At 39.1% G+C, this 25,997-nt stretch overlaps 2 protein-coding genes across 2 annotated transcripts in view; one reads left to right on the forward strand and one right to left on the reverse strand.

The window, feature by feature from the left end:
* Positions 1-13,365, reverse strand: part of LOC307157234 (protein NLRC3-like) — a 56,162-nt gene extending 42,797 nt beyond the window's left edge. Inside the window, exon 1 of the mRNA XM_079869081.1 lies at positions 13,214-13,365. The gene's annotated coding sequence lies outside the window, so the exon portion shown is untranslated. The remainder of the gene's footprint in view (positions 1-13,213) is intronic.
* Positions 13,366-14,444: 1,079 nt separating this feature from the next.
* LOC307157272 (uncharacterized protein) lies at positions 14,445-17,075 on the forward strand. The gene is made up of 4 exons (XM_079869143.1): positions 14,445-14,611; positions 14,981-15,138; positions 15,232-15,279; positions 15,375-17,075. The coding sequence occupies exons 1-4, from the start codon at positions 14,462-14,464 to the stop codon at positions 16,435-16,437; spliced, it is 1,419 nt and encodes a 472-aa protein (XP_079725269.1). The 5' UTR covers positions 14,445-14,461; the 3' UTR covers positions 16,438-17,075.
* Positions 17,076-25,997: the final 8,922 nt, after the last annotated feature.

Raw genomic sequence — 25,997 nt, forward strand, 5'->3', positions numbered from 1 at the left:
AAAAAAGTTCAGCTTTAGGTGGGGAAGAGGCAGGGCAAGATAAGGAGACTGAGAGAAAAAGAGAGAGTGATGGATAAGAAGTGAGAGCAGGTATCATCTACTGCCTGCTGACATAATTTTAAAGCTATTTCTTATCCTTTTTTGGCCTTCAAACATCTTGAAATGGACATATCAGAGAAATACAAAATTTGAACCCCCTAATAACTTTAAATGTAGGACCTCTTTGATTATAAAGCCCTGTCTATGGCCCTGTATTAAGAATAATATCAATAATGAATGTGTACATATTGTGAATGAATTTAATAAACTTAGTTAGGCTACCTAGCTTTCCTAGTAGCTTTCAGTAAATGAACGCGTCTGAGAAAATTATTCATAAATCAACCTGTCAGTTGACCCTTTGTTTACTTTCTTCACTGACAGACAAAAATTTAAAGCCTATATCAGTCAAAGCTCAGCTTTAGGAGGGGAAGAGACAGAGCAAGAGAAAAACAAAGAGAATAGGAGTGTGATGCGAAAAATAAGGAGGAGAGAAAAATAATCAGCTGCCCACTTACATGGTTTTAAAGCTATTGTTATCCAATTTTTTTGCCCTTCAAAACATCTTAAAATGCACATATGTAGATCAGAGAAATCAAAATTTTGTTTTGCATCTGCATGTTAATGAAACAAGTTAATAGTGAGTATTAGACCATAAACTAAAGAGTTACTTTTATTTTATTTTATCATACTCTCATTGGGGGCTGAGCCACAGACTGATTCATGTTCCATACTGGTCACACACATTTCAGTTCAGTTAGAACCAGATGCATATTTGTTGATATTTGTGTTTTGAAAAGTTTTTGATTCATTGTTTTGACTCCTAACCAATATTCTACATTAAAAATTGTAGTCTTTTTTTATGGGCTAGTAAAATTCATTTCGGGCTACCAAAATCTGAAGAGTGCCTGCCCGAAGGGCTACCAGCGATTTTGAAATTTTGCGAGCCCTGCGTGGCATAGTCGGATTAATTTAATAATGATTCACTTTTCCCTCCACTTGAGTACTGCCACATTTACATGTGTTTAAGCAACTTTTTATGCGAACCGTAACCCGTTTCGACCTAAACTGCCAGTGTAAAAATGCCTTATGTCCTCTATCAACCTGAGAGTTTGACTGGGAAAGTCAGGGAAGAACAGAAGCAGGAGATGAAGCAATGATGATAATTAAAAAAAAGAGTAGAGTTTATTTCTTAGTTGCGTACGTTTCAAAGCTCAGACTTCATCTAGATGTTACACTTTGCCTGACCAGTACAATTCCAACAAGTGTTATTATCAAGAGAAAAACAATGGAAAATTACTGCTTCACAATATCATCCTGTGACGCTAAAAACCTTGAAATGGAGACATTCTCTCATCTCTAACTCATGAAGACAAACATCCCTTCAAACCACACAATCATGAGATTAAACAACAGTTGCAAGCACTGCAAGAGTAAGGAAATAAGTAATATAAAATGTAATAACCAACAATGACAAATTAATAATAATAATGACTAAATGATAAAATGAATACATTTTGTAAATGAAATGATATGAACAAAAAACTGTAACTGTAACTAATAAAGGTGCTTTCAAATGATTCCACAGTGGCCCCAATATTGATCCGAACCATGTGTCCCACTCAGAGGAGAAAAGACATGATCCGTATTGAGTTTAGCTAAATCGTGCACTGCTCTTCCAGTGTTGTCTGGGATATATGAACATGTAACAGTTGCATGTTCCTCCCTGGGAGGCTAACAGAATATCAAGAGCCATTTGATTTAGTAAAACAAGCTTCCTCATTACATGCACTTCTTCTGCAATGTCGGCAACAGAACGTCTCGGTTACATATGGTAACCCTCGTTCCCTGAGGGAGGGAACAGAGACGTAAGTCATGACCGACAGACAGGAATCTTCCTAGAGAGACCAATCTACTTTGTGTGAAACTAAACGAGCCAATGCATATTGGCGTGCAGCCTCGCAGCGCGGGTATTTAACGAGCAGCTGGTGCGATTGCACTTCAGTTTTTTGCTGAGGAGCTGAGCCGGTGAGCTGGCTGCCCCGGCGGGTCGCAGCAGATGTGGCGACGGGACGTACGTCTCCGTTCCCTCCCTCAGGGAGTGAGGGTTACCATATGTAACCGAGACGTTCCCTTATCGGTCAGTCACTCTCGACGTACGTCGTGACAGACAGATAGGAATCCCTACCAAAGCGCCACAGCTGCTGCACCCCATCCAGCGCCCTGAGCAAGCCTCTACACCTTCTTGCCTGGAAGGACGATAGGAGAGGGCTTACACAGAGCGTATCTGTCACTGTTGTTCCGTGATAACCCATACAGTGAGATTATTGGATAACACTGGGAAGCGTGCCCGATCTGAGGGAGGGGAACGCTGCGGAAGCCACATTCTTAAAGAGAGTTATGTGGGAATATACATATGGACTAACCCAAGGGTTGTACTGTATATGAATAGTGGGTGACTTAGCCCAAGGGAAAGACACAGGCTTCCGTTTAGGAACAGACGTGGAGAATATACACATATGGGATCCCCGTAGGGTCACACATATGGGACCCAGCCTAGACCCGGTTCTCAAGGATTCAGCGGATAAAGGCCTGGCACCGGACGCTCCGCCATGTCCGGGCCGAGGGTGTTTGGAGGACTCAACAGGTTTTGACTCTGGAGCAATAAGGGTGCACAGTAGGATGCAGCAAGCCGACAGAGCCGGTACTCACAGTGCTTCTACCCGTTTAGGGCGAGAACACGGGAGGACACCGGCTCTACACGTAGGCTATAGTATCTAGCGAATGTGTTAGGTGTCGCCCAGCCCGCAGCTCTACAGATATCTGTTAGCGAGGAGCCACGTGTCAGCGCCCAGGAGGATGCAACACCTCTCGTGGAGTGTGCATGCAACCTGAGCAGGCAGGGTATACCTTGTGCTTGGTAAGCCAAGGCGATGGCATCCACTATCCAGTGGGCCATCCTCTGCTTGGAGACAGCCTTTCCCTTCTGCTGTCCTCCGTAACAGACAAAGAGCTGGACTGAGGTCCTGACGCTTTGAGTTCTGTCCACGTACATACGCAGAGCACGAACGGGACAGAGCAAAGCCAGGCCTGGGTCTGCCTCCTCCAGGGGCAGGCTTTCAGGTTCACTACCTGGTCCTTGAAGGGAGTGGTAGGAACCTTGGGCACATAGCCAGGCCGGGGTGTCAGTACAACATGGTTGTCACCCGGCCCGAACTCTAGGCACGATTCGTCGACCGAAAAATGCTTGCAGGTCCCCTACCCTCTTGATCGAGGCCAGTGCAACCAGCAGCAAAGTCCTCAAGGAGAGAAGCTTTAAGTCTGCTGACTGCAAAGGCTCAAAGGGAGCATCCTGAAGTGCTCGAAGCACCAGGGAAAGGTCCCAAGAGGGTATGGAGGGGGGACGAGGATTTATTCGTCTCGCCGCCCTAAGGAACCTGACGACCAGGTCGTGCTTTCCTACTGTTTTGCCATCTAAGTGGTCATGATATGCTGAATAGCGGCAGCATGTTACTTGGGAGACAGCCTTCGCTCCAACCCTTGCTGCAAGAAGGAAAGCAAAGCACTGACCCTATCGGATATCTTCGGGGGTCCTCGGTGCGAGAGAAACACCACTCGACGAACAGGTTCCACTTCAAGGCATAGGCACGTCTCTTAGACGGCGCTCGTGCAGAAGTGATGGTGTTAAGTACCTCTGGGGGTAAGTCACCAAGAACCTCCGCGTCCCGTCCAGGGACCAGACATGGAGTTTCCAGAGTTCTGGACGCGAGTGCCATAAGGTGCCCCATCTCTGAGTCAGAAGGTCCTTCCTCAGAGGAATGGGCCAGGGAGGGACTGTCACGAGGAGCATAAGTTCTGGGAACCAGGTCCGGGTGGGCCAATAGGGAGCCACCAGAAGGACCTACTCCTTGTCCTCCCTGACTTTGCACGGTGTCTGTGCAAGTAGGCTCACTGGGGGAAACGCATATTTGCGAAGGCGCCAGGGCCAGCTGTGTGCCAGTGCCTCCGTGCCGAGTGTCAGGGAGTAAAACAGCTGGCAGTGTGAGGTCTCTGAGGAGGCAAACAGGTCTACCTGAGCCTCTCCGAACTCTCTCCAAATCAGCTGAACCACCTGGGGGTGGAGTCGCCATTCTCCCGGAAGCACAGCTCGTGATAGCTCGTTGGCCACACGGTTGAGCACACTGGGGACATACATGGCTTGAAGCGACCTCAGATGCTTCCAGAGGAGGAGATGGCGGGCGAGTTGCGACATGCGACGGGAGCATAGACCACCTTGTCGGTTGATGTACGCAATGATCTCAGTGTTGTCCGTACGGACCAGCACGTCTCTGCCCTGAAGCGGCCTTTTTAAGCGGCTCAGAGCGAGACATACTGCAACCTTTGAACGTGTTCAAGCAGTTCAACACCGACTGAGCGCGCTGCTCTGTGAGGCGCACTGTCTGAGCGACCGAATTCAACTCCATACCGAGAAAAGAGATCCTCTGCACGGGGGTCCCTGTGTTCGCATAACTGATCTCGAGAGTGTGCCAGTATGAGCCAGTCGTCGAGATAGTTGAATATGCGAATGCCCTGTTCTCTCATAGGAACAAGGGCCCCCTCTGTGACTTTCGTGAAGACATGGGTAGACAGGGACAGCCCGAAAGGCAGGACCTTGTACTGATATGCTCGACCCTCGGATGCAAAGTGCAGAAACAGCCTGTGTCGAGGAAGAATCGAGACATGAAAGTACGCGTCCTTCAGGTCGATCGCTGCAAACCAATCTTGGGGACGGATGCATTAGAAAATGCGTTTCTGCATGAGCATTTTGAACAGTAGCTTGTGAAGGCTCCGATTCAAAACTCGCAGGTCCAAGATCGGTCGTAACCCACCACCTTTCTTGGGTACAATGAAGTAGGGACTGTAGTGCCCTGACCTCATATCGGCTGGATGGACAGACTCTATCGCGTCCTTCGCCAGTAGGACTGTGATCTCCACGCGCAAGACTTGGGCATCGGCGCTGCTCTCACTGTAGTGGAGTGGATGGCCCGAAACTTGGGGGGGACGCCAGGCGAACTGAATTGCATAGCCGAGCCTGATGGTCCGAATAAGCCAGCGAGACGGACTGGGGAGCGCTAACCAGGCTCATAGAGACAATGCAAGCGGGACCAAAGGGACCGTAGGCATACCCGGAATGGGGCAGCGAGGTGGAACACAGGGGCTCGGCTCGGGAGGTTCTTTCTGGGAGGCGGCCCGTAGCGGAGTCTGAGTGTGCTGAGCAACACTTACCTGGTTCCACGTGGCAGGAGGTGCAGGAGGCTTGGTCCGCACACTGTTGCCTGCTGGCGATAGAAGAGGCGGATGAGAGTGAGGATTCTCTCCTCCCACTGCTCTCCTAGCCCTCTTCAGACTCAGGGATAGAGGAACTGCTCTTTTTTTTTTTTTTTTTTTTTGAATTTAGGTATCACAGTGACTCCATATGTGGAGTCAAGTTCTTAGTTCTTAGTAATTAAAGTGTTTAGAAACCAAGTATTTGCATTTCTTTTGAGTTTTTGTACTGTAAATAGCGATCTCATTTTTTGTTCTATAATTTCTGAGTTGCCTTCTGAAATCTAGTTAACAGACTTATTTTTCCTGTAAATCACATAAAACTGATAGAAATGTTTTAAAAATATAATTTACTAAAGCATACTGTATCAGTGATTCATATTTCAGCCACAGAAATAAGATATTTTATTAATACAGTGATTGCTTTTATTGGTCGCACCACATGATAAGTGGTCGCTCCAAATGACACGAAGACCTTAAAAATCTATTTAAAGAGATCAATCAACAATACATTTTATACAAAAAAATAAATTTAAACCAGATTTTATACAAATTGCACAGAATGTTCCTGAACATAAACATTTTATAAACTTTTTTTTTTGAGTGCACCATTTAATTTAACTTGACTTAGAATTTCTTTCTAACAAATAATAATGTTATAGATATAAATTATTTCATAAAAGTATTGTATACAGGTAACATTTGGGGTCAATAGTTTTTTTAAGTAATTAAAACTTTTATTAATCAAGGACACATTCAGTTAATAAAAAGTGACAGTAAAGATATTTAAGCTATAATGTTACGAAAGATTCTATTTCAAATAAATGCTGTTCTTTTGAACTTTCTATTCATCAAATAATCCTGACATATAAAATGTATAACAGTTTCCACAAAAATATAAACATTGAAATAATCAGAAATGTTTCTTGAGCAGCAAATCATTAGTGACCCTGGATCACAAAACCAGTCACAAGTCACACAGGGTATTTGTGGCAATAGCCAACACCACATTGTATGGGTCAAAATTATCGATTTTTCTTTTATTCCAAAAATCATTAGGATATTAAATAAAGATCATGTTCCATATTTTGTAAATGTCCTACCGTAAATTTATAAAACATTTATTTTTGTGAGTGAATATAGCAATATCGCAAACATAAATGGACAACTTTAAAGCAGATTTTCTCAATGTTTCGATTTTGTAGCACCCTCAGATTCCAGATTTTCAGTTGTATTGGCCAAATATTGTTCTATCTTAACAAATCATACATCAATGGAAAGCTTATTTATTCAGCTTTCATATGATGTATAAATCTCAACTTCAAAAAATTGACCCATGTGACATTGACCCATTGAGTGGTTTTGTGATCCAGGGTTACACATTAGAATGATTTCTGAAGGATCATGTGACACTGAAGACTGGATTAACAATGCTGAAAATTCAGCTTTGATCACAGGAATAAATTAAAGTTTAATATATATTCACATAGAAAACAGATATTTTAAACTGTAATAATATTTCACTCTTCTCCTATCAAGGTACACCGCTCTTGCTGCAGGGTCAGAATTTTTTCGCTTGGCAGTGGCATCTGGTAAAATAGATTAAATTAGTTTTAAATAAATAAATAGGCAATAATAAATACACTACTAATAAATGCATTATTACTAAACTGAAATTTAGTAATAAATTTAGTAATAAATAAAAAAAAAACTTGTTTTTTTGCATTTTTCTCATATTGTACAAAGAGTAAACATAAACTGTCTGAAATATATATAAAAAATATCCCAAACTGCATAAAAATCTATTCCAAATGATACTAAAGTACTTTTTTATATAAACCGTCAATAGAATATAAAAGCATAAAACTGCCAATCTAGGACATATCTATCATGGAAAACAGTCTGCAGTGGTCGCACCACATGATATTTGGTCGCACCACATGACATTTTCACATGATATTTCATAAAATGGACATCATCGGACAAAGTTTGTTTGTATATTATGATGGAAATATAAATACAAATGCTTTGAATTTTTTTAAAGGATTACAAAACATTTTGGAAATCATGCCAAATAGTGCAGAAAATAAATTTAAATAAATTCAGAGTAATTTCAAAGACGTTTTCAAAACAGAAGTTATGGCCGGACGGTCGCACCACATGATGTTTTGACACTTTAAATAACAAAACAAATAACAAATAAGTAAAGGTTTTTGAAAAGCTAAAGTGAGTACACACATGGGAGAGGTACTACAAATATACAGTATCTTTTTATGCATTTAAACCGTTTTTGCCTGAAAAAATGCAATCGGACAGAAAATTTAGGCGTCACGTCATTGACCCAGGAACGATGCTGACACATGTAATAATAGCTAGTATAGTAATATAGTAATAAATTAGGGCCAGATTTATAAACAGGTCAGATTAGCATAAGACCACGATATCCCATAAAAGCGCAGACTGAAATGTAAAGTTCTGCTGTCGATCTAATGATAATGTGCAAATGAAGGAACACAAACACATTTCCATAATGACCAACATAACCTACCAAGAGCAGCGGAAATGAAAAATAACGACGCTTGGAAAGCAATATTTTCAGATAAAGTCTTCCTCTGGTGTTCCACATAAAGGAAGACGAGTGGAGTAAAAGAATCGGCTCAAAAGATTCGGTCATGAACAGTCCACATCTGTTATTCATTAAAGTGGCTCTTTGTGTTCGGATGGTGTAGTCTCCCTCTGTTATACATTGAAGGCCTTACCCCCAATTTCCACCGGCTGCGTTACGGCTCCGGCACGGCGGCGGAGTCAATAGGTTTCCATTAAAGTCAATGAGTGTATTTCCACTGAATGCGGTACAGCTGCGTTACGACTCCGGCGATCCGCAGCCCTCCGGAGCAGATACGCAGAGCTTCTATTTTTGCCGGATGCCGGAGAGCTCCGCAGCACTACAGGGCAGAGTGCGCAGGACAGGAAGTCGAGCAAAAAACAGAACAAACCAAAACAAAATAAAAGATCCGGTTAATTTTCAAAATAAAATACACCGTGATCGTGGCGGATCATATTTCCCTACACTACACCTTGAAAACGTCATATTATACCATTCGTCATAACGTTCTGTTTATAGAAACTACATATCGCGCGATCATACGTGAATTAGCGAGATCTCGTGGGTCCTCGTGACTTCAGCTGTCAGTCATGGCCGCAGCCGTTCCGCAACAACTCCGGACCTGGTGGGTATTGACGGACGACGGAACACGGAGCTGTCACGCAGCGGAGCCGTTCCGCAGCCGTTACGCATCTGGTGGAAATTGGGGGTTACTGGACTCAGGAGAGGCACAGGAGGAGATCTAGCCGGAAACTGCCCATTTATAGATTTGTTACACAACATATATGATATGTATGAGGTAATGTATTAGGGGTGTGAACCGACACTGGTCTCACGGTTCGGTTTGATCACGATTATCATGTCATCGATTCAGTTCAATTCGATATCACGATGCATCGCGATGCACCAGATCATCAATTTTAAATTTAACTTCAAAAGTGATGTGTGCGCGCGTGTCTGTGCGTGTGCTTGCCTGTTCGGGAAGTCGCAGTGACAGAAACAGTGACATTCCAGACAGTTTAAGTTTCAAGGGAGTAAAGCTTGTTTATGCCATTAAGAAAAGGAAAATCTGTCAAATAAATTAAACAGTGTATTATGTTACCATTAAAGATGCGCGCATCAACCGTCGCCGAGTCCGCTGTTGAAGGTGACGATCATCCATTTATAATCACGCGTAACAACACAGAATAATTGTAAATTGGCCATCGGGAGCGGATACTTAAATCAGAGAAAATTATTTGGGGCGGGTGGATGATTTATTTTTGGCTGCGGATTCGGTGTTGGAGCTCATCCGCTAGCAGTCAGACTCTGCCAGGCGTTAACAGCTCGGGGTGAAAACGGCTAACATGGTTTATCAAGTTAGTGGTATTACCTCCTGCATATTCTATTTGCATATTCATATTTCTATTCATTGTATGTTACCTGTATGTTGTATGTTATTGTATACAAAGCACGTACGCGACAAATGACATCAGAAAAGCGTCAGTATATTATAATCGGTTATGGTCTATTACTGAACTGATACCGAATCGTCCTCGTCTGCATCGCGATGCATCGTAGAAACAATTAAGTTTTACACCCCTATAATGTATGGTTCTATTGGCTGAAGTTGTAAGACTCCCCTTATATTCTTCCTATATATGATAGACAAAAGAATGGATAAAGTTGAAGCTGTACTGGTTTCCCCAGCGCTGGTTTTATTATTCATGCATCTGCCTAAATAAAGACCAGAGAACAAAAGGCACTTCTGTTGGACTCTTAATTTCTAACACTCTCCAATACTCACGCCGTTTCACACATACTCCGTGTGCAGTGCGTATGCGGTGCGTGTTGCAGTGCGTATGCGGCACAGGAGCAGCAAGCGCTATAGTGCTTTCACATATGCTGCGTTTGCAGTGCGTAACTGATCCACTGCTGTACCACAAACACATTCTCACTATTTGTATTTCAAATCCAGAAGTAATCCAGCCCGTTCTCATCCTAGGGCATCATATATTGACGCTCTTGACATTTCGTCTACATCGAACGCACATGGCACCCTTTAGCGTCAATATGAGACGCAGATAGAAATGGGCCAAAAGGCGCCTCCTAGCGGTCTAACCCTAACCCTACACTAGACCTAAACCTACCCATAACCGAACAAAGCTCTGTGCGTCTCATATTGACGCTAAAGAGCGCCATGTGCGTTCGATGTAGACGAAATGTCAAAAGCGTCAGTATTATGACGCCCAAGGATGAGAATGCGTTGCAGCATCAGCAACTTTTATTTAAAAAACAGTTTTGTCATTGTGATTCTCTTAGTACACACTCTTTAATAGACGTATTCACGTTTAAACACAATATAAACAACGTATTATTCAATGCATTACTTCTATATAATTATATATTACGTTGCTCAAGCAAGTGGTAAAATATTTAACCATGCACTTATATTAAAATTAAAAACAGCAGACTCATACCCTTTCTTTTGTATAATTTAAATCTTTATACAATACATTTTGCATGTCCCAAATAACTTGTTTTTCCAAGTTGTTTTTCCAATTTTCCGAGTGTTGTTCATTCTGTCGCCTTGTTGAAGTAAATTGTAGTTTTCCTTGATTTACCCCAGTCTTAAAGTAAAAAGATGACTGTGAAAAATAGTAGTATTTAATTACATGCATTTATGGTGCGATTACTACATTTTATTTAATTAAATGCATTTATGATGAAATTAATACATTTTCATGTCAATCTGTGTTCATTTTGACCACGAAACATGCGCTGTCACTTTAATTCAGCGTTTGCAGCACAGCAAAAATAGACTCGGTGCGGAAACGATCGCTGCACTGCTGTATGCACCGCAACTGGAACGGATCGCCGGACCACATCCGCGTGCAGTGTGAAAGCTCCTGTGAAAGGAATTACAGTTGCAATATCTCATAATGTTCCTCAAACTGAGTAGCGTATCACTGAGAAACGTCCTGCTCGAGTCGTCTGTTGAATAACAGTTCTTCCAGTGTTTCATCATCGGACTCCCGCTCGGATTGTTATGGTAAAATCAACGTCATTTTTCGTTACTGTGTTTAGTTTACAGTGTAGGAAACATCAGGGCACGCAAAACTGACACCATGCGGAACTCGACACACGCGCTAGACACGGTAGACCAATCACAACTGACTGAGCTGTCTGGCCAATCAGAGCAGAGTAGACCAATCACAACAGACTGACCCGTCTGGCCAATCAGAGCAGAGTAGACCAATCACAACAGACTGACCCATCTGGCCAATCAGAGCAGAGTAGACCAATCACAACATACTGAGCCGTCTGGCCAATCAGAGCAGAGCAGAGTAGACCAATCACAACAGACTGAACCGTCTGACCAATCAGAGCAGAGTAGACCAATCACAACAGACTGAACCGTCTGACCAATCAGAGCAGAGTAGACCAATCACAACAGACTGAGCCGTCTGGCCAATCAGAGCAGAGCAGCTCGCAGAAAGGAGGGATTTAGAGAGATTGATTCATCTGACGAGTCGTTTGAGAATCATTGAAAATGTAGTGATGTGCAAATGTATATTATGTTTATTATAAACTTCTTTTTTTTTTTTACCTTTGATACATGTAAACCTGTTGTAGTAGATTCCAAAACAACATTAGGAAACTTTAAAATAGCATAATAGGTGCACTTTAATATTAGAAAAAAAAATCAGCACATTGCCTCAGAGTTGTACTGAATTCAGTATATTGTACAATAAAAATATATTTGGTTAGTACAGTGAACCCTCCGGCTGATAAATGTTTATGACTGCAGCAGCGTGGACAAAAGGGTTAAAGTTCGATTTCTGTAGTTTATCAGATAAACTAAACTCAACACCTCTCCAGGACATATCATGCCTCTCAGGTCAGGTCAGATTGGTGTTAAACAGAGTAAATAACTAGTAGTGCATTATGATATAAACATTTGAAATTTGTCTGAAATTTATGAATATTGCTTTTCAGCATGATGTCATAACCACACCCCTCATTTCCAGGGAACAATAAATAGTGCATTGCTTGACCTTGATGGTAAATGCAACGTTCATTATGCACCAGCATTCATTTCCAGTTTGGCCAAATATTTCCTTCCACATGCCAGCCTGTGGTCTGGAATGATGCTAGGTAGGTTTAAAGGGGTCATCACATGTAAAATTCACTTTTATATGGTGTTTGCATATAAATGTGTCTTTACAGTGTGTGGACACAACCACCATTCAATGAAAAAAATCCACTCGCTCCTCTTTTTTTAATCCTCAAAAAGCCTAAACAGTTTTCCGTTTGGATTTCATATTGCTCATGCTCCGCCCACGACCACTGAAGGACTGTCCCGTATTAGCATATTTTCTGTATTTTTTAGTTGCTCATTATCAGAGACATACACCGAAACGGGTCGCTGTGAACAGAGCTGTTTTTGAGGAGGTAAAAGGGTGTTGTTTTACACAACCATTGAGGAATTTTAAACAAAGTATCTTACAAACTTTACATGAAGACCCTAAAAAATCAGACCAACTTGTGGAAAATGGGCATCCAATGACCCCTTTAAGTCTTTCATTTAAACTAATTATTTTAGTCGAGTTCTTTACCAGGTTTAAATGGTCTTTAGGGGATCTAGGACGTCACGGGACAGGCCCTGTGTATCAGCAACTGTAGTGAAGGTGGACTGGTTCTTAGGTAGACTTGGTCATGGCCATGGTGTGTCGGTAAGGACACGGAGACAGGAAACCCATTTAAATGACTTTAATGTCCATCAAGTTCACTGGTTACATTGGAATGGATGGTAAATTATGTGCGTGTATGTGTGGTTTAAACAAAGGAAAGAAGAGATAAATTATGTAAATTAAGTGAGTCTAGAATAACATAACATTACCACATGTAAATTACCAGATAACATAACAGATGTAAAGCTGAACACAGCACTGTAAAACAATATACATAAATAATGAGCATCCTTAAACTTGTTTGCTTTATGAACCAAATACACAAGCGCATAGGTACATCAAGTTTACATTTGACAGATTCATCATACACATGATCTAGCTAACATTTCTATTAGACGGAAATATAACACGTTGGCATGAACAGGTTCACATAACACGATTCCAAATATAAGTATTCGGTTTAAACGCTTCTGTTATACAAACATTCGCTTGTGCGGAGCCGCGGGTCTTCCGTGCTTCTCTTTATCTTACATATAAACAACTCAGCGACTAATCTTGATCAACAGCAATATATACAAGATGAATAAACACTTACTTTAGTCATTGACGCACACAACTCTGGCAGGAATTAGGAAGAAAAAAACACACGAACCATCTCTCAATGATAAAGCGAAACGAAACTAAAAAGTTCTTCACACGGTCACCCGACCAATGCTGTGGTTTGATTGACTGTCCGTCAGCGTGATCGAGAAGCACCTGGCTGCACCCTGCAGATTTGGGCGGGGGTGCACCTGCCCACAATGCTTCTCATTGGTTAGTGGTGTGAAATCATGACGTCTATTCTAGCGTTCGTCGATTTTTTTTTGTTCTAATTTTATTTACAATTTTTAATTCTGAAGTGGCATTTAAAAATAATATTTTGGGTAAAAATAAGATTGTGTAACTTTACTCACCATATCACACAAATAACTAGGGCAGAGTTTCCCAAAATCATCGTAGGCATATATGTGTGTGTGTGTGTGTGTGTGTGTGTGTGTGTGTGTGTTTTTGTTTATATTACATTGTGGGAACCAAATGTCCCCACAAGGATAGTAAAACCTGAGATCACCTCCATTGTGGGGACCAGCCAGCGGTCCCCGTGAGGGAAATGGGTTAATAAACATACTAAATGATATTTTTTTGAAAATGTAAAAATGCAGAAAGTTTTCTGTGATGGGCAGGTTTAGGGGTAGGGTTAGTGTAAGGAGATAGAATATACAGTTTGTACTGTATAAAAACCATTACGTCTATGGAGAGTCCCCATAAAGATATGAGTGCCTGTTTGTGTGTGTGTGTGTGTGTGTGTGTGTGTACGCGCGCGTTTGTTTGTTTGTGTGTGTGTGCCCATACAGAAATGTAATATATGTCAATATATGTAAATTACATATATAATGTTAGTGCCCATGTATGTCTGCTGCATATATGAGAATATATGCAAAATTCATATATGTAAAACACATATACATATATGAAACATATATTTCAAAATATATCAAAAATGGCCGTTTTCATGTAAGTGCCATATATTTTCCCCTTATATGCACATAAATGTGAAATATATGTAAGACGCATATATGTACACATGCATATATGTACACATGCATATATGACGCATATATTTATACATGCATATGTACTTATTTCTATAGTACATACTTTCATATTAGGGATACAAATCTTATATCTGAATGCTTTGAAATTAAATGCCTATTCGCCTTATTCACCTCGAACGTTCCACCGAGCCTGAGGGGTACACTTACCACTTCCGGGAGTTCTCACTCACAGCGCGAATTCTGTCAGTGCAATGGCGCCTCACTGCTGTGTTCCCAAATGCACTTCATCACACAGGAAAAAATCGAATAGAGGACAAACATTTCACCGTTTCCCAAAAGATCAGGGACTACGTCGACAATGGATAATAAACATCAGAAGGGATCCTGGTCGTAATTTTAAAGTAAGTTTATGTCTGGTGCTGTGAGGCTAAGCCGTCTCCATACGTTAGCTTGTATCGCTAGCTAGGCTAGGACAGAACTAACAAGTTTTAGTAGATAGATTAAGGCAGAGAGCCAGGTTGTTGAAATATACAGCCTAGTCAAAAATTAGTAGTATGTTATTTAAATCTACCACCACAGATTCACTAGTATAAGCATATTCTGAGTGACCTTGTTTGTATTAGCTTCTAGTCACAACTTCAAGCTAACCTAGGGAACACATCACATCAGTTTTCATAGCTAGGAGGATGTACAGGAGTCAGATTGAGTCTGATCAATAAAATTATACATGTAAAAATGTTTATATGATTGCATTTTATTTGCTGATGCAGATAAACACATACACAAAAGTGTGCTCGGAGCATTTCCTCCCAGACTGCCTTGTGAAAAGCAAGACTGGCATCACCAAGTTGAAACAGGGAGCTGTGCCAACTGTGTTTGCATGGAGTTCTGTCAGATCAGAGAGGAGGAGTGTTGTTAGAACTGCAAGGTAGTATTTAACATTAGATGAATTAAGTTACTAGTTTGTAATGCATTTATTAACTGTGTGTATTGACAGTATTTCTCTGTTGATGATTTCCAGTAATGTTTCCACGGATCTGGATGATCGACATGGTGTGAATGTGTTGAGGTACGTAAAAGATGTAATTGGTTACATGAATTGAGCATGAGTATCATTGTAAAACACCTAATGTGTCCATCAATATGTTTCTCTTATACTTCCAGTGAAGAGACACCCCCTCCGCACCCAGACCATGAATATGCTGCACTGCCTCCCTCACTTCAAGATCAACTTGAGGAAGCCCGCAAGACCATCGGTGATCAAGAACTTTTAATTTTAGAGCTTCAACAAAAACAGTTTTTGATTTCAAATTTTCAAGGTGATGATAAACAGATATCATTTTATACAGGGTTCCCAGATTACGATACATTTAAAGCTGTGTTTATGGCCCTGCAACCTACTGCAGAAAATATGGTGGGATGGAGTCAGGCTCAGCGACTTAAACATTCAAGTGGGGAGGTACTTCGTCAAGGCTTTAGCGCCTCTAAATTGTCCACTATGGACCAGTTTTTTCTTTTTCTTTGTAGGTTGAGGCAGGGATTTCCTGAGCACGATCTTGCAACCCGTTTCCATGTATCACAGTCAACAGTAAGCAGGATCTGTGTGACCTGGGTCAATTATTTGTATTTTATGTTGGGATCACTTCCAATGTGGCCTTCAAGGAAAACTGTGGATGAACTTATGCCAGATTGTTTTAAATGCACGTTCCCGGCTACTAGAGTTATATTGGATTGCACTGAAATTCATGTACAGAAACCTAGCTCCAAGGTCCTTAACTCAGCGATTTATTCACACTACAAATGTAACACCACATTTAAGGGCCTAATAGGCATTGCCCCCTCAGGTGAAGTGACTTTTGTCAGTGATTTATATACAGGTTCAATATCTGACAAAGAAATTACCAAAAAATCAGGTATCCTTTCTGTTCTCGAAGAAGGAGATATGGTAATGGCCGATAAAGGCTTTCTCATCGAGGACCTTCTCTCTGAAAGACAGGTCTCCCTTGTAATGCCTCCTTTTTTAGGCCCAAGTGGACACTTCACTGCAGATGAAGTACGAAAGACTCAAGCGATAGCAAGACTGCGAATTCATGTAGAGCGCGCAATTAGGCGGATTAAAGAGTACCATATTTTTGATAAAGTCTTACCCATGACACTGGTGGGCTCCGTTAACCAACTGTGGGCCGTCTGTGCCCTTTTAACTAACTTTCAAGGTCCTCTCTTTTAAAATTGTAATGTTAATGTAAATATCTACCACTGTTATTTAGATCTCTAAAACTGAAATCTTAACCATCATTATTCTTCTTCTTTATGAATCTGTACAAAGCCTTAACCATCATTATTATTGTTCTTTATGAATCTATACAAATCCTTAACCATTATTATTATTGTTCTTTATGAATCTATACAAATCCTTAACCATTATTATTATTGTTCTTTATGAATCTATACAAATCCTTAACCATTATTATTATTGTTCTTTATGAATCTATACAAATCCTTAACCATTATTATTATTGTTCTTTATGAATCTGTACAAATCCTTAACCATTATTATTATTGTTCTTTATGAATCTATACAAAGCCTTAACCATTATTATACGTCTTATTTATGAATCTGTACAAAGCCTTAACCATCATTATTATTGTTCTTTATGAATCTATACAAATATGTGAACTTGTATTGTTACCATAGCACCTTATCATGGTCAGTGTATCACAGGATCAGTCCCTGTCAGACCTTATAATCACTTCTCATGCTCTTTACTTTTACATACCTGTGAGTGATTGTTTTACATGTATGTGTGTGTATGTATAAGCTACTGGATGTGTATCTATCTAAAGAATAAAGTACAATTGTATTACACATGGATGATGTCCTTCTTAACTTTATAATTTAATATACCAGAACAGGTCGGAATATCAGAAAACATCAAACAAACATTGATAGGCACACTGCTCTAGGTTTGTAAAGGTAACTTTGTACATAGAAGTTGGTACAGGGGAATAATGTAAAATGGCCTGCCTGTATACTGTAAGCATGGAAAAGGAACCAGAACATCAGAAAACAGGCCATTCAAAAAACATTGATAGGCACAATGGTCTAGGTTTGTAAAGGTAACCATGTACATAGAAGTATGAAAAAGGAACCAGAACAGGTCAGAACATTAGAAATTACATTAGGAACAAACCATTTAAAAACATTAACAAAAGAGAACTATATACATAAACAGATTATCAGTGATGTATTACATGATTTTGTTACACAAAGACGGCAGAAAGTGAGAGAAAAAGAATGTGTCCAATTTACATTTCATGTTCTCCCACTCCTTTGGTTGGAAGTGCACCCGCTCCAAGTGATGGTCATCACTGCACTTCACAAAAAAGTCACACCACTTCAACCCAGTGATGCCCATCTGCCCCATCACTTGAAAATAGTACTCGTGTGTGGTCTTCAGGCTAAGGCTACCATCAGCCTTGCAACGCAAGTACTTGCAATCCCTCACGCTCTCTTTGTTGGGGCACTTGATCTCCAGGAGGCCGTGCGTTGGTGAGGCACTGGGGTCAATCACTTTTCGGTCAGGTGAGGCACCTAGGTGTGGGGCGTGGTGGTTGATGACGAACCCACAGGGGAAGATCTCATAGCCAGTGAGGTCTTGATATTCGGCCGCAGCAACAGGCTCCAGTTCCAAACCTCTCTTCATCACCTTAGTCTGCACTATTTTCTTTTTCAAATTGGCCGCTAATACGTTGCAGTCTGCCACCCTTGAACAGATCCTCTTGAAGGAAGAGGAGGTAAGACGGTTGGCTCGAACTTTATGCCAGGTCTTGCTATGGCTCTGTTCCCTTGTCTCGATCTCCAGCTGTATTGCAACAGCCTGAGTGACCACCAGGCCACCATAGTAGCATGACTCAGTTTCATCCAGGACAGTGTAAAATGAGCATGGCTGTGATGGTAAGGGAAACAGGGGATCATCATTAGCCCTGGAAGACTGTGTTGCGTGGTAGGTAAGCACAGATCCCTTTGGAAGGTCTCCAAAGGCGGTAGAGACAAGAGCAGCAGGCTGTTTTCTGTTCTCCTCCAGCAGCTTGAACATCTGACTCTTGCTTTTTATTTGACTCAGGTTTCGGTGTAGGCTCTCTGCAAAGGCATTTGATGGAAGCGGGAGTGGCACAGGACAGTACAGGTTTGACATCACCCCTTCAGACGAGCGTTGCCTCTTTGGCGGAGGTGCGTTGGTCACCGGTGGTTTTAGCTTTGAGACACTCACAGAGCTCACCGTTCTTGGACTGACACCCAGTGCCCTCGATGGAACGTGCCAGGTTTGAGGCAGTGACGTCTTGCTCGTTGTTGGGGGGACAGATGTGTAGCCCATCTTGGCAAAGTGAGCGAGAGTGTAGAGCAGCCCGATGAGATGGTTGCACTGTCCCAAGCCAGCTTTGCAGTTGCACTGCGTCTCCCTTATAAATGGCTGCTCAAGTGACAGCTCCACCTGAAAAGATAATCAAACTTTAGACACTTGACACTTCAGAGTTGCTATTAACAAATATATGGCATATATATATATATATATATATATATATATATATATATATATATATATATATATATATATATATAAGTTTGGAAACACTACTATTTTTAATGCTTTTGAAAGAAGTCTCTTATGCTCATCAAGCCTGCAGTTAAAAAAAAAAACCAGTAATATTATGAAATATTATTACAATTTAAAATAATGGTTCTCTTTTTAATATACTTTAAAATGTAATTTATTTTTGTGATGCAAAGCTGAATTTTCATCAGCAAGTACTCCAGTCTTTGGTGTCTTATGATCCTTCAGAAATCATTCTAATATGATGATTTGATACTCAGTTATTATCAATGATGGAAACAGTTGTGCTGTTTAATATATTTTTTTGGAATACTTTTTTCAGGATTCATTGATGAGTAAAACGTTAACAGCATTTATTCATAAAAACAGCATTTATTCAAAATAAAAACATTTCTAACACTATAAATCGTTACCATCACCTTTTATCAATTTAACGCATCCTTGTTGAATTAAAGTACTAATTTCTTTTAAAAAAAAAATTATTGTTCCCAAACTTTTGAACCGTAGTGTATATTGTTACAAAAGATTTCTATTCTAAATAAATACAGTTCTTTTTAACTTTTTATTCATCAAATAATCCTGAAAAAAGTATCTCAGGTTATAAAAAAAATATTAAGCAGCACAACTGTTTCCAACACTGATCATAAATCAGCATATTAGAATGATTTCTGAAGGATCATAAGACACCAAAGACTGGAGTACTTGCTGATGAAAATTCAGCTTTGCATCACAAAAATATATTACATTTTAAAGTATATTAAAAAAGAGAACTATTATTTTAAATTGTAATAATATTTCATAATATTACTTTTTTTTTTTTTTTTTTTTTTTAACTGCAGGCTTGATGAGCATAAGAGACTTCTTTCAAAAACATTAAAAATAGTAATGTTTCCAAACTTTTGACTGGTACTGTACGTATATATCATAGGTATATATACGTATATATACGTACGTACGTGCGTACATACATACATATATATATATATATATACATACACACACACACATACACTGAGTGTGCAGTGAATTAGGTACATCTGGCATTTAAATTATCTGCCATGAAAATATTACAGCTACATGCTGGTAGTGGTAGGTTGTTTACAGCTGTGATGCTTGTGAACACAACTTGAAAGATACCTAATATCTTGGACACTCATTGTACAAAAAAGTCAGGGTTGTGGAAAAGCTCATATTAAGATTGAACAGTATGGATTCCATATTATGTCAATTTTAAACAGATTTGTAAGCTAATTACATTTTGAAGAACCTTCCTCAACCCTGGATACACTGCTCCAGGAACTGAGCAACTCTTATCTTAACATGAATGTTAATACTTACCTTACCTTATCACTTACCTGATAGTTATACTGTCATTACACTATCATTGTCAACAAGTAATAGCAACATGCACCTAGCCCTGTCTGGCTTTGCTAATTTGAAATAAGATAATATTTGAGTAGATATTAATGAGGCTTATGTGATATTACAACAACTACAGATAACATGTTAATGAGATAAAATCAACATGTTATTTTCAGTAAGACAGGGAAAGGTACATTGTTGATATAAACTCATATAACTCATATAAACTCATAATGAACATTTAGCAAGCTGGTTTAACTGTGGCACTGCTCTGCGAACTGAGCAGTTTGTACCACTTAGCACCTGTATGTTGTAAGGTGCCTCATTTTTCCGCACCGAGGGAAAAGACCTAGCCCTCACAAATATGTGTGATGGGATTCTATTAACTGTCGATTAAAGACATGTTAAGTGTTAAATAAAATCTAACATAGACATGTTAAGTGTTAAATAAAATCTAACATAGTACACATAGTCAACAATTCCATATCACAGCTAAACTTACTACCCCTAGCTGCTACAAGCTACTAGAAACTGAGGTAAATTAGCGTCCATTCATACCTTCAATATCGTGGATAAAACCTTCGATCCAGTTACTGTATCCCTTAAGTAACACAGCCCGGGGGATGTTGCAGTCGGTACTGGCCCACTGCTCCACATTTTGTATAGTTAATTCGGGAAGACAGGAAAGATTGGTGGTCCACACTGGAGTTTCCATTGCTTGTGCTGCGTCGGAGTCAAACTTCCGGGTTTGTGTACCCCTCAACGGCGTTCGAGTTTTCAAAATGGCCGCCAGGTGAATAAAGCGAATAGTTGGAGATTTTGTCTATTGTGTGAATACCAAATATGGTATTTTAATACAATAATGCAGTGTTTTGTCATTTTTGACAAATACATCCACAAAGTACCATAACCATATGCCACAGCTTTAAAAATGCATCAGTATCACATGCATGTACACTGTAACACTTTTCACTGTAAATTTACAATTAAATACTGACAGCTGGGTTGCCATCCACATACTGTATTTTTACAACACTACTACAGTAAAAAGCATTTACAGTACTCCACTGTAATTACCAAATACAGTATATACCACATTTTACATTATTAAACTTGTCGACAGCAATAAATTGTATTTTTACAGGGAATACTGCTTTTATTATTACATAATTAAAATATTATACTTTAAGGTTTCATAAGAGTAGTCACACTAGGAAAAAGAAAACAACATTTTCTGGGTTTTAAAACATTTATTTAGTTAAATTGCCTTCTGTGAACATGTTGGCTGAATTACTTTTTAAATATAAAATGCAATTTTAACACTTAACAACGTTCACCCAAAAATTTAAATTAGCACATGATTTACTCACCCTCAAGTCATCCTAGGTGTATATGACATTATTCTTTCAGACGAATACAATCAGAGTTCTATTAAAAAATGTCCTGGCTCTTCCAAGCTTTATAACGACAGTGAAATGCGGTTTCTTTTTTGAAGTCCATAAAAGTGCAAACGAAATCCCATTCAAAGTCTGCCAGGTTTCGCAGAAGTGAGGACACCTGTAGGCTTACAGTGGTGTTCTTGTTTTGCACAACTTGGCCAGTTTTCTTTGAAGTTACTTGTCCTTTCTTTGTTTTTGATCCACGTTCAGGATTGATGTAAAGAAAGCGTCTAAAAGGCAGAAAAAAAACAACAATTAAATATTATTAACTGAGTGTATATATTTTGACAAAGAGAGACAGCACAAAAGCTGTCTAAAACTGAACATGAAAAAAAAAAAAAAAAAAAAAAAAAATGCAATGTTGGATGTTGTGATCAATAACTGATATTTTTTCTGCCCTGGTAAAATACATCAACTCAATGTGTCTGTTTACATGCACACTGTCAACTTACTAAATTTTTGGAAGTGGGGTTGCCAGATTTAAAGTTTTATTCTACAACTTTTGTCTACTCATCACCCAGCTCATTAACAATATCATCCCCTCATCCGGTGCCATCAGAGTATCAGTGGAAAGGCAGTCATAGACTCTCCGTTTATATAGAGGATACACTGCCAGAATCCAGCCCAAACCTTTGTGACAGAAATAATTTAACTTAATTGCAAGCCTTGCAATGTTTATTGCATATATGACAACATGATTTACCAGACTAAAATGCATGTTTGCACCCAAAAATTTAAATTCTGTCATTATTACTCACCCTCAAGACTTTTGTTCATCTTCGGGACACAAATGAAGATATTTTTGATGAAATCTGATAGTTTTGTCCTTCCATTGATATCAATATCATTGCAACTGTCAAAGCCCAGAAAAGTGGTAAAAACATTGGTAAATATATAGCTACAGTGGTTCAACCTAAATATTATGAAGCAGGGTTTCTTTGACAATATTGACAAAATATGTCTCGATCGATATTTTCAAAGTTTTCTTGATAATAATTAGATAACATTTTACTGATTGTGTTTCTGTGCTTGGTGCCATGGCTTGTTTAGGCCTGTTGACAGCTGACTGACAAAGATATTCATATTTTTCATATTCTATGCAGTGGTCAGTTTACAGCAGTGACAGAAATTAACATTTTTTATTAAGGGGTAATATTTGCCACCTTAAATTGATTTTAAGGGGCATTTTCACCTATATACGGACATTTGTAGATGTTTCAACAAGATATCTTTCACATCTACTGCAGTCAGATTCACCCGTGTTCACTCTGAAGGAATCACTCACATTGGCTGGGCACTTGTATGACACATCAAGGATGTTAAGAGGCTAAAAGCAGGTTTAAAACTTGCCCCATTGAAGTCAACAGGGTGCAAATTTTAAAAAGAGGATAACACGGTGTAGGCAACACCGATTTTGTCGTTGTTCTCTGTATTGACAGCACTCCAAATTTACAAAAAAATGAGCTCAATGTTAAAATTGACCGGAGTTCTCCTTTAAGGTTGCACTAGTTACATGGATTATTTAAACAATGTTTTTACTAGCTTTCTGGGCCTTAAAAGTTGCAAAGACGTTGCTGTCTATGGGTGGTTCAGAAACCTCTCAGATTTCATCAAAAATATCTTCATTTGTGTTCTGAAGATGAACGAAGGTCTTACAGGTTTGGAACGACATGAGGGTGAGTAATTAATGACAGAATTCACTAATCCTTCAACTGAAAACAACTTGCACTGACAACTTGCACTGATAGATATATATATATATATATATATATATATATATATATATATATATATATATATATATGAATGGCAAATATGCCAATGACTAACCTCTGAACAAATTCAAGGTACCAGGAAAACCTCTTCCTGGTACTGCAAGCTGAACTCATAGGAGGAGGCAAACAGCGCTGCCAGGCCAGTGATGAAGAGGCTGTGATCCTTCACACACACCTTGACCTTCCAAACTTAATATCCAGCACTGGTTGCTTAGAGATTGACCTGTAATGGAATAAAAGTAGTTGTCTATTCATAGTTCTATGAATTAAATTTTTCAACTAAAAATTAAAATTGGTTAGAATGCTAAAATGCACTGGCATATAATTTTGTTTGTTTTAAGCATAAACTCACTTAATTTTGACTTATTCTTTCAGAAAACAAGACAATTTTTACGTGTCTATTAAATGCTTCTTCATGTAAGAATTGTAGATATCTGGACTGGAAACAAAATAAAAACACTAATTAAGAAAAACATATTTTGCAGTGGGGTGAGTAAATGATGGCTTTTCATTTTAGGTTTCATCTACCCCTTTAATGTTTACATACCAGGAAATAAGTCGTGGACTTTCTGGCAAATGTAGATTGCTGGACATCAGCGATGCAAATTCCTGAAACACAACCTTGATCAACAGAACCAAAACATAAAACATATTACAAATTAATGAGATTTGCTGAATAATATCTCTACTTATCTGCTTGAAGGATAACACCGTCTAACTTCTTTGAATTAGGGAGTAGTTGTAGGACCATGGGATGGCAATCAGGAATAGGCCTACTACATTTGAAAACAGCATTAGGAACATGGATTTTCATGTGCTAGCAAAATTCTGACAACGATTCAAAAGCACGATCACAGAACTGACAGAATTTGACAGCATTTTTTTTTTTTTACCACATAGACTATAACTGTAACACTACTTAAAAGCACTTACATTAACAATGGCCATCAGATTACAAAACGAAAAAAATATATATCAAATGCACGTCATGCAAATAGCATGGTAAAGGTTGCCTATTATATGAAATGTCGAAGTTAACGTTACTTGGTAAACAGGTGGAACAGAGTCAGTGAATTGCTTGCGCGGCCACGGTAGTAAACCGCGTTCGCAAAATCAAACCAAATAACGTTACGTGAAAACAATGTAGAAATGCGAACGCAAAAAAAAAAAAAAAAAAAACTTATATATTGGCTTACCGTATCACTCAGTTGAACAATTCTCCATCTTCTCAAACTCTAAATCCCACTTATCGTCACGCGCAGGTTAGATTATTCAATGACAAATTCTTCCATCCGTCTTCAGGTAGCTGCTACCGTTAACGTCGTCCATTTTCTGCTGCGTCACAGGCAACTAATGTTTGAAACACGAACCGAACCGAACCTCAAAAAAGCTTTAAAATTGCTCACAGGTTCGCAGACATTGTTTATCTTGATAACAGGAATGATTATTTGTTCAGTTGAATCCCGCTGACAAAACGAGTTTGCCTGTTGTAGCTGCCTAACGTTACTGTCTGCTCGCATGACGCGTCACATTTGAACTGAATTGAGCGCGAAAGAAATCAATCCCACAATGCAATGCCTTTTCAGTCAGTATGATGTAACGAATTTATCAGGACGAAAACAGAAATGTGCTGTAAATTTACAGCTGTTCTGTAAAAGATACAGCTTAATACTGTATTATGGAAATACAGTACAATTCTGTAAGAAATTCGTTGTAAATTTACAGTAAAGGGTTACAGTGTATGTTTACACACATTTATTAAATATGTTGAAAACAAATATGTATGTCACATATTTATAATTAATGTTGTCCATATATGCGAGAAACCAATACTATACTGTAATATATGCAGATATATGGTATCATATATGGATGAACTCAAATATTTTCTTCACATGTTTGGACACATAAATGTTCATATATGTTGCAGTCATATATTGTGTTCTCAGATAAGTCAAATATATGTATAGATATATGTTGCAGTCATATATTGTGTTCTCAGATAAGTCAAAATTATGTATAGATATATGTTGCAGTCATATATTGTGTTCTCAGATAAGTCAAATATATGTATAGATATATGTTGCAGTCATATATTGTGTTCTCAGATAAGTCAAATATATGTATATATATGTTGCAGGCATATATTGTGTTCTCAGATAAGTCAAATATATGTATAGATATATGTTGCAGGCATATATTGTGTTCTCAGATAAGTCAAATATATGTAGAGATATATGTCATGCTATTTAAAATATAAGTACATATATGGCCATATATTACATTTTTGTATGGGGTAAAATGTTGCCAGATATTGCTACGAAAAACAAGCAACAATTTTTTTTTTTTATAATAATCCGAAATAAGTTCAAAGCTTGTGTTTTGGAAATAAGATTAATATATCACAAACCCTAACATGCAACTTTCCACTTTAATAACTTCCTAAAGTGTGACATTAAATCAGAAAAACAAGTCCAGAAGACTACTGCCACCTTTCCATTAGGTGGATCTGGCAACACAGGATCGCACCCGCGCCCTCACAACGCGCTCTCAAGCCCCGTTCACTGCGCTAGATTCTCGCAGCAAAATGAATTGCAA

This window comes from Squalius cephalus (assembly GCF_949319135.1).
Source record: "Squalius cephalus genome assembly, chromosome: 4".
Lineage (NCBI taxonomy): Eukaryota > Metazoa > Chordata > Actinopteri > Cypriniformes > Leuciscidae > Squalius > Squalius cephalus.

Excerpts from the sequence above, each read along its gene's own strand:
- LOC307157272 (XM_079869143.1), top strand. The coding sequence starts at position 14,462 with ATGGCGCCTCACTGCTGTGTTCCCAAATGCACTTCATCACACAGGAAA. Across the intron at positions 14,612-14,980 it reads ATCCTGGTCGTAATTTTAAA|ATAAACACATACACAAAAGT; the intron begins GTAAGTTTATGT and ends TTGCTGATGCAG. Across the intron at positions 15,139-15,231 it reads AGTGTTGTTAGAACTGCAAG|TAATGTTTCCACGGATCTGG; the intron begins GTAGTATTTAAC and ends GATGATTTCCAG.